General features: G+C 38.0%; 1 protein-coding gene across 2 annotated transcripts in view; it reads left to right on the top strand.

Moving 5' to 3' along the window:
- Window positions 1–10,000, top strand: part of LOC121368072 (thialysine N-epsilon-acetyltransferase-like) — a 17,011-nt gene that overhangs the window by 1,706 nt on the left and 5,305 nt on the right. The window contains exons 1-2 of one of the 2 annotated variants that reach the window (XM_041492604.1): window positions 231–371; window positions 9,823–9,874. In XM_041492604.1, the coding sequence (XP_041348538.1) occupies window positions 306–371; window positions 9,823–9,874 (118 nt within the window). In that variant the 5' untranslated portion in view covers window positions 231–305. Of the gene's footprint in view, window positions 1–230; window positions 372–9,822; window positions 9,875–10,000 lie in introns of those variants that run through there. The other variant, XM_041492614.1, reaches the window with a different exon arrangement.

The raw sequence follows: 10,000 nt of genomic DNA, 5'->3' as shown, positions 1-10,000 counted from the left end.
CCCCCCCCCCCCCCCCCAAAAAAAAAAATGGATTTTCTAAATCCGCTACTGGTGTCTGTTTTATATTTTATATCTTATGTTCAGTGGCTGTTACAGAGACATGCAGTAAAACTTTACAGATACAGAAATATTCGGTATAGTTTGTCACGGTCGGTGGTTATTCCGGACTGGAAATTCCCACGCTAAATCATTGAAACCAGGTCAGGCTATCGTGTTCCATACTGACCTACATATCAATACAAATATCAGTGGATAGCCAGCGTGAATGGACGAAGGGAGAAAACTCGTCAAGATAAACCACCACTATGGCACAGTTTTCCATTCGACTGGCTACGTCGACGGATTGTGAGGAAATTATGCGTCTCATTAAAGTAGGTTTTTAAAAACACGTTAAAGAATAACAAAACACAAAATATATTCACTCAAATCCTGACGTTTTGTAAAGATATATAGATCTATGAAAGTAACACGCGTCTCGTAATGTACACATAGATTACCGTACTTTCTCTTGGAAACGTGTGATGCGTAATTCACAAATTGTGTATGTATAATGAAACTTAAAAGTTTATTTTGTTTAAAGACACCACTAAAGCAAATTGATTATTAATCACTGGATGTCCAACATTGATTTGGTAATTGACCCCTCCGTATGACGAGTTAACCACGCCCACCGTGACACATGATGCAAGGTTAGACAAACTTTCAATAATGGCTGCCAATTCGCATAGGTCGATAGCAAAATTAACCGATCTGTCGATTACGTTTTTGCCTTAATTTATTTACAAATATCGTTGTTTAAATAAAAAGCCGACAAGAGGAGACATTAAAGTATTTCACTACAGGGTACATTTACGATGACAACGTGATTTAAATCGACGAAACCATTTTTACTTCAGTTTCAGTAAATTTTATCGAAGTACAAGAACCCGGAAGTGAACTTCGAATGCAACCAAAAGAACATTTAAAACATCCTTTGCTCGTTTTTCTTGTCAGAATTGTTCGACTTTTATATTAATGGAATCCCGATATGCCGAGGAACAAGAGAATAAAATGCGCGGCCTCGACACGAAATTTAAAAAAAAAAAAAATAAAAAAAAAAATAATAATTCACAACTGGTAAAGCCAGAGGGTGGGTTGGTGGGGACCACATCTTTGGCCCTCCAGTTATGTATACTGACATTTTGGCCCATCTCCGTTCTGACAAGACATATTAGGGCTGTTTACGTTTGGGTGCCCCATCCCTTCTTTATAAAATCAGGCTGTCTTGCGCACCCTTTTGAAAAAGTTGGACACAATTAGGAATAAAAATATAGAACATGAAGGACAAAAGTAGGAAAACGTAGAACAAAAGTAGGACTGAAACAGTACGTAGCGACATTATTCATGCTCGAAACACCGTTTTATGTAGTGCTTAGTTTGTACATGTATTTTGTGTTCTATAAAAAATAATGTGAATCTTATGTAATGGTCACGTTATACAGTTATTTCAAATTACTGTACACTATATTAATCAATATACATATACTCTTCAAAAAAAGAAACGCAAAAGGGTACAAATGGGTTATAACTCCGATTTTATGTTTCCTACCGGTTCATGCTTTGTGAATATAAGGTCATTGCATGTCCCAAACACATTCCCACGGTTACATTCGATAAAACGCAGCTACTGTACAATAAAGTTCCAAAATGTGAATATTCGCAAAAACGCAGCCACGTGCAAACCATGTCACCACTGCACGTGCGTTGTCTGCACGTGCAACATGAACACCGACAGTATAAAAGTGCAGGGTGTTCGCTTGCCTGGCCTCTGTATCTGGCCGACAGTTTACAATCCAGGACATGCCACGTCTCAGTGAACCGCAGAGAAACAATGCCATCGGCCGACTAGACGCAGGCGAATCCAGAACGGCCGTTGCCAGGGCATTCTATGTGTCCCCAAGCACCATCTCCAGACTGTGGGACCGTTACCAGCAACATGGATCAACACGTGACCTCCCTAGATCCGGTCGACCACGGGTCACTACCCCCGGGCAGGACCGTTACATCCGGGTACGCCACCTTCGGGAACGATTGACTACTGCCACCTCCATAGCCGCAGCAATACCAGGTTTGCGCAGGATATCCGACCAGACCGTACGGAACCGCCTACGTGAGGTAGGAATTCGTGCCAGACGTCCAGTTCGAGGTGTCATCTTAACACCACAACACCGTCGACTCCGACTGCAGTGGTGCCAGATTCATCGACAATGGCCTCAACTGCGATGGAGACAGGTGTGGTTCAGTGACGAGTCCCGATTTCTGCTCCGACGTCATGATAGAAGATGTCGCGTGTATAGGCGTCGTGGTGAACGTTATGCGGCAAACTGCGTGCAGGAAGTGGACAGATTCGGCGGGGGTAGTGTCATGGTGTGGGCAGCCATCTCACACACTGGCAGAACTGACCTGGTCCATGTGCAGGGCAACCTGAATGCACAAGGCTACATTGACCAGATCCTCCGGCCACACATCGTTCCAGTTATGGCCAACGCCAACGCAGTGTTCCAACATGACAACGCCAGGCCTCACACAGCACGTCTCACAACGGCTTTCCTACAGAACAACATTAATGTCCTTCCTTGGCCATCGATATCACCGGATTTGAACCCAATTGAGCATCTATGGGACGAGTTGGACCGACGCCTCCGACAGCGACAACCACAGCCCCAGACCCTGCCCGAGCTGGCAGCAGCCTTGCAGGCCGAGTGGGCCACCATCCCCCGGGACGTCATCCGTACTCTGGTTGCTTCAATGGGCAGGCGGTGCCAGGCAGTTGTCAACACACGCGGAGGCCACACCCGGTATTGACTCCAGATGACCTTGACCTTGGTGGTGTGTCCTATCACTTACTCACAATGGACTAGAGTGAATTGTGAACAATCCTGCAACATTTGGTAATTATCGGACTCACCATTCAATAATTAAATCAATTCTCCAAATGTTACGACAATGTGGTTTTGCGTTTCTTCTTTTGAAGAGTATATATATATATATATATATATAAAAGAGGCAAAATTATATATATACATAACATGAAACTAAACCACAGATTGCAGTTTGCACAATTTGTTTAATATTTATTATGAGAATACTTCCTAAGATTTTCTTTTTTCTCAAAGAGAGGGTCTTTACATATTAATCCCCATGCAATGTGGTACAGGTAAATATATTTATTCAAAAATGTATCTGTGGCATCCATCTCCAAATCACCGGCCTCGGTGGCGTCGTGGTAGGCCATCGGTCTTCAGGCCGGTAGGTACTGGGTTCGGATCCCAGCCGAGGCATGGGATTTTTAACCCAGATACCGACTCCAAACCCTGAGTGAGTGCGCCACAAGGCTCAATGGGTAGGTGTAAACCACTTGCACCGACCAGTGATCCATAACTGGTTCAACAAAGGCCATGGTTTGTGCTATCCTGCCTGTGGGAAGTGCAAATAAAAGATCCCTTGCTGCTAATCGGAAGAGTAGCCCATGTAGTGGCGACAGCGGGTTTCCTCTCAAAATCTGTGTGGTCCTTAACCATATGTCTGACGCCATATAACTGTAAATAAAATGTGTTGAGTGCGTCGTTAAATAAAACATTTTCTTTCCATCTCCAAATCATTATCCTCGAAACTTGTAGTCAACTGAGCAATTAAGGATTACCATTTGATGGGTGGTGTCAAACTGAATCCCAAGTCTTGAAGTTCTGAATTACTCCTGAGCAGCAATATGTCAAACACACACACACACACACACACACACACACACACACAATATATTGTATTAAATGAAATTGTTGAAAGTGTTTCATTTTCAGCAGCAATTTCATCCCCTGCCCCAGTTTTTCTTTCACATATCAGATGAAACTGTTCTATTATTTCTATCATTCTGTTCTCAATATCAAGATGCAATGTAATTTGTTTAATAGTTTGTCTTCAGAATCTCATTTTCGACATCTAATCAATGACTCCACATCCATTGGTCCAGTTGCTGAAATATAAAAAAAAACCATGTGAAGTATTTCACATCCATTTAAAGAAGTACATTAGTCTGTAACTTAATTATATATTGTTGTATTAATTTAAAGTTTAATTTAATTTTAGGAAAACATTTTTTTTAACAGGAAACAAAATCAATGTGACTAAACAAAGTATAAAATTAAAAAGTATTGCAGTAAATTAAGAAAAGTAGTGAACAATGTATTTAACTTTGATGATGTTATTTGATTTCTATTAGAAAGTTGCACAAAGCTACATGTAAGATGACATGTGCAAGAAGAAAAATGCCTATGCTTAGCTAAAATATGGGGTATAAAATAATGATGAAAAATATAACTACAGTCTCCAAAAGAAAATCATATTTAGGGTAGGTAATAAAAACAAAACAGATGTAAGTGCCTCATCTAGGTGGTTATGGTTTTGAAATGTTTTGAAATTAGGGTTAGGACATTACATTTCTAGCACATGACCATTTATAAACTGCAGTTCTTTTACTATCATTTATCTAAACATTAAAATATATATCTATTAATTTCCAACATTTTAGGGTATACAAGTTTAACCTCAGTAGCCTCTGGCAGAAACCATTAAGTTGAAAATTCTAAGAATAACAATAAAGGAATAATAAAATGTCTTACCAGTATTTATTATAAATTACCCAAGATTGGTAACTGATCTGCTGTTAGGTGAGGAATTGTTTTAATACATATTATGGTAAAATTGGGTTGTTTTAATTGAGGGGTGGGGTGGAGGGGGACTAATGGATAAGTTAAAGTTTGTTTTGTTTAAAGACACCACTAGAGCATACTGAATTATTAATCATCAGCTATTGGATGTCAAATATTTTGTACTTTTGACATGTATAGTCTAAAGTGCAAACCTGCTACATTAGTAGCCAGGTATTTTTTATATATATATATATATATATATATATATATATATATATATATATATATATATATATATATATATATACACCACCCAACAGACAGAATAGCACATACCACAGCCTTTGATATACTAGTCGTGATGCACTAGCTTAAATCGAATCAAACCGAGAAACCGTAACCAGCAGATCTGTTCCGACTGCAAAAAATCACCATTATTTTATTTTTATTTTTTTGCTTCAAAACATTTCAGGGTCCCTACATAAAATTTGCCTAATTTATAACTTTCCAGACAATACGTCCTTATACCCCTAAAGTTCACAACCATATTCTCGGAACCGAACATACGGGTACTTCGACCCCTTGCCGCCATTGTTTATCACGTGACGCGGTGAAGCTTCTTCTCCTTAGTTACGTATGGTTTGATAGTGAAATGAGGCAACTTTGGTCGATCATTTACAACAGTTAACGGTGACAATGCCCAACACATGTTGTGCAGTTGGCTGCATAAACCATAACATGATGTTAAAAAAAATATCGTTTTACAAATTTCCAAAAGAAGAGACTAGGCGCCGCTTGTGGGTAGGGTCATTAAAACGACAAACCTGATGGAATACCATGGCTTCCCTCACAGAATGTGACTACGTTGACTTTAATGTTGTTGCTTGTTGACACCAACAGAGATTAATTTAGCAAACAAAATGGTTAAAGCATGTGCAGTGATAAAAATCCCACATTATACTGTAAATAAAATACACAATTCCATCGTCTTCCATGAAAAAAATACCCAAACAAAACGATGCATCCAGTTCTTGAATAAAGAGTATATTCCTTTATCATTAAATTTGTGTGGTCTTTATTTTTCATTTAATCTTAGTTGCTTGGATATTATCTATACTTGTATTTATTTTGCTATACCACAGCTACTACATCTTATTTATTTTTTAATTTTAAAATAAAAGTTTATACTGCTAAATTACTACCATATAATAATTATAATATAGGCCTAAATTCTTTTTTAAACTTTAATTTTAATTTTTTTTTTTTTTGCAAATGTGTCTGTAGCAAGCCTGCAGTAAGAAAATATAGGTCATCCCCCCCCCCCCCCCCCTCCGTGTGTTTAGTATTTACCGGTACTTTGGTGCAGAGGGTAAATAATGTGTGTGCCTTTGTTTCAGTATATATATATATATATATGCCACATTTCTAGGGAAATCAATAAAATGTGTAAAGGCATGGTAGACCAAACACTTTTGGGGCATTTTCACCATTTTAGGGGCACTTTTTTTTCATTAAAAATACACACAAATTAATTGAAATAAACATTAATGTAATTTATGTGGTTGCTTTAATAAATGAATGGCAAAAGATGTAAAAGGCATATTTTATTAATTAATAATACCTTTTGGGGTGTTTTATAAAGGCAATTTTAGAATTAATTAGTGAAAAAGGCTATTTAATCTCAGGGCAGCATGGTGCTGATTAAGGCAAGATGGTGCTAGACTATTGAGGCATGGTGCTGCACCTTCTAAAACAAGCTAGGGAAAACAATACACATACATATACATAAATCTATTCTATTGTGGATCAATGTAATTTGGTGGTTGTGGTACATTTGTACATTTTACTTGTTCAAGTTTGAGGACTTACCTTTTTACATATATATGTAGTTTCATGGTATTCTACAGTTCAGTGTGTGTTTGTGTGTGTGTGTGTGTGTGTTTGTGTGTGTAATCTGCTTTAGAAATTACCTGCAATAAAATGAATGGTCAACTGCATATCTGATATTTGTTTTCCATTTTGAAAACACTGTTTGACATGGAGAATACAGCATTTAACTATCTCATTCATATATTTTCCTTGAATATGCTACATAAGTGCATCTACATGAGGTAACTTAACCCGGGTTAAAAGCAACTTAGGTTAAATATGTGTAGTCTAGTAGAAGGCATACCGATATAGATCAGTTTATTAACAACCATATTTGCCTCCTTTCTTCAGCTGTATACTATTAAAAATTAGTTTTGTAGATATTACTTAAATTGAACTGCAATAACAATTCCAATACAGCACAAGACTGAACAAGAAAATATCTGCAATATCCATTGTGACTAGATATAAAACAACACCAATATTATACATATAAATATTAACCATTATTTACTCAGGTAAGTTTTTGTGTTTTATTACTAAATATACCAGGTTAAACACTATTATTAAAACATTTGCATGTTTGTTCCACGAGGTAACACTTATGTTTTATTAGGTTGTAGACCTCGACATGAAAATAACTGAGGGAACTGATTATTTGCTCCCTAATGTAGTTTATGGGGGGCAATTTAAAATATTACCATATTGATACTACATGTATATAAATTCACATGCCAAAGGAAACTATATATTATTCTCCTTGAAACTAATCTCAGGTGTGATGGGTAAGTAGTGAGAGATATTGCTCCCCCTAGATGTCAAGGTCTGAGGATGGCTATATTTTATTATTGCAATTTTTTGTTGCCTGCATTCAACCGGTAAGGAAGGGCAACATCATGTGGTAATTTTGCAATCTGTAAAAACAAAAGCATTTCATTATTTCAAGAAACTGTATTTTGTTTTAAGAATAAAAGAATGTATTCAGTGGAACATTATACTGTTGCCAATACATCTATATAATAAGATATGACAATAATACTATTGTAATTTTGAACTTGTAAAGTAACAACTTTGCCATTGTTTAATTATTACATATTATTTGGAAATAAAATAATTATTAAATCATAAAAATAATTAACTTAATCATGCATACAAATTTTATTATAAATACAATTATATATATTGTAGCCCACATGATAATTATTATATTAATAATTATCTTATCATTTCAAAATTGTTAAAATTTATAATTAACATTACCTGAAAATTGCATCAACAAAAATTATATTCTGCCCAACCTGTCCTGTCCCCACGACATTCAAAGTACACGGAAACACATCGGTACTAAATATAGATTATACTAATTCAGATTCTCGTTGTTCGTTTCTCTTATATGGCAACCCAAGCTGTTATAATACACATAAGACGTATTGCAACTATGTGTTAGCTACAGAAAATAAATGACAATATGTAAGGCATGTAAAAAGTTAATACGATAACTTTATTCTATGTAAACCAGTAATCACTAAGGCTTTGCTTCACCCCCAAAGACCTGGATGATCGGTAACTAGGCCGTGTGACGTCACGCCGGTTCCGAGAATAGGTTACTCCCTCACCCCCCCCCCCCCCCCCCCCCCCACACACACAAGCACATACACACACGCAAACAAAAAGAAAAGGAAAAAAAAGAAGATTAGACTTCCAAACGTTCCAGCATGCTTGTTAATACTATCACTAACCCTAAACCTAACTTAAGCTAATGCTGGAACGATCGGAAGTCTTGCCAAAACTTTTATTTTGGCCATTCGTCTGACTGTGTGCAGTTTAACGACGGATTCTTAACGACAATATATACATCGAAGATTGATTAAATGAGTCAATAAATTCCATTACATTGGAGGGAAAGTGATTCTTAAACTCTTACCTTCGTAGAATTTATATATCAGTTGAATTTTGATGAATTTCGGCAAAACTTCACTTTCAATACCATGTGACGGTTTCGCAGGAAAACACTGATTTTACGTCAATCGTAGGCTCCGCATAGTTGTGATCGCTGTTAACACTTGTCAGCAGAAGTATATGTTTACTATGATTATAATTCAGTTGGAGGAGACAATTATTTTAACTAATTTTAATGCTAACTATCATGGGCGTCATTTGTTGGGGGACGGGGGTGACATGTCCCCCCCCCACACTTTTAGCAGTGGGGGGGGCAGAATATCTGATGTCCCCCCCCCCACACTTTACTCTAAATAATGTTCTCAGACAGCCACAATGACCTTCATTTTTCAAAATTTTCCCCCCGACCCCCTAGAGTCGCTTCACGCCTAGGGCGCTCGCGATTAGTCGCACGAAATATTGTTAGAACCCAATTGTCCCCCCCCCCCCCCCCCCCACACTTTTTCCTTGCCAATGACGCCCATGCTAACTATACAAAAAACGTTACACATCGAAAAACATTATGTTGTCTAACCTAATGGCGTCCAAGCAAATTTGGGCCCGCGGTTTTTGAACCGCGAAACATATGACTGGTCTAGCGCGGTTGTCAATCACGCCGTACGGAGGGGTCAATTCTGACACAGAGTCATCACAGGAAACCACTTTTTAAACTTTTTTTTCCTTTCTTTTTTTTGGGTGGGTGGGGCTTTTGGCCGAATTAAACGAAAATGATGAATCTGGATAACAACAGTAATTCATATTCAATCAATCGCCCAACCATTTAACTCGTGCTTACATCCACTGAAGATTCCAACACGAATGCCCTGGGCACATTCTCCGAGATTCCACGGTGTGTATGTTTAAGACAGCCCTGAATTCATATTAGCATTACTGCTAAACAGCAATATAGGGTTGGTCACGAATCACTACGTATTTTTACATGGATTACAACTAATTAAAAATGTAGAACGATGAAAAAGGTCTCGGATTAGCACATTTGGCCCGAATATCTATGTAATTTCTGCCCGAATTTTATCATTCTGACACACATTTTTGCCCCCCCCCCCCTCCTTCCACCCCCACCCCCTTTCTCGTACGCTCATTCGGCCTGAACAGAATACCTTTATGAATGAATGAATGAACGAACGAATGAATGAATATGGCAAGCAGGTCAGGCGTGTACGCCATTTTAAAATTCTGCAGGTTTTGATTCCGTCCGGCAAGTCGTAGTTTGCAGGGCCGAATGTCCGGCAGGACTTTCAGCCAATTTTGACCCCAGGTGACCAATATCATCACCACTGTCGTCATCATCACGTTTTATACATTCCAGGAACTGGCGGAACACGACAAGATGGCGCACACTGTGGAAATCGACGCCGAAGGTAAATTCAGTACATGTTCATAGTTGGCCATTTCCGTAATCTAATGCTAGGTTCAGACTATCAACTACATAGTTGCATTGTAATTTCTAAAACTCACAACTTACCACGGGTGCGCTCAGATTTATA

This window comes from Gigantopelta aegis, chromosome 1 (genome assembly GCF_016097555.1).
Source record: "Gigantopelta aegis isolate Gae_Host chromosome 1, Gae_host_genome, whole genome shotgun sequence".
NCBI lineage: Eukaryota > Metazoa > Mollusca > Gastropoda > Neomphalida > Peltospiridae > Gigantopelta > Gigantopelta aegis.
This window is presented reverse-complemented; position numbering and strand designations above follow the sequence as displayed.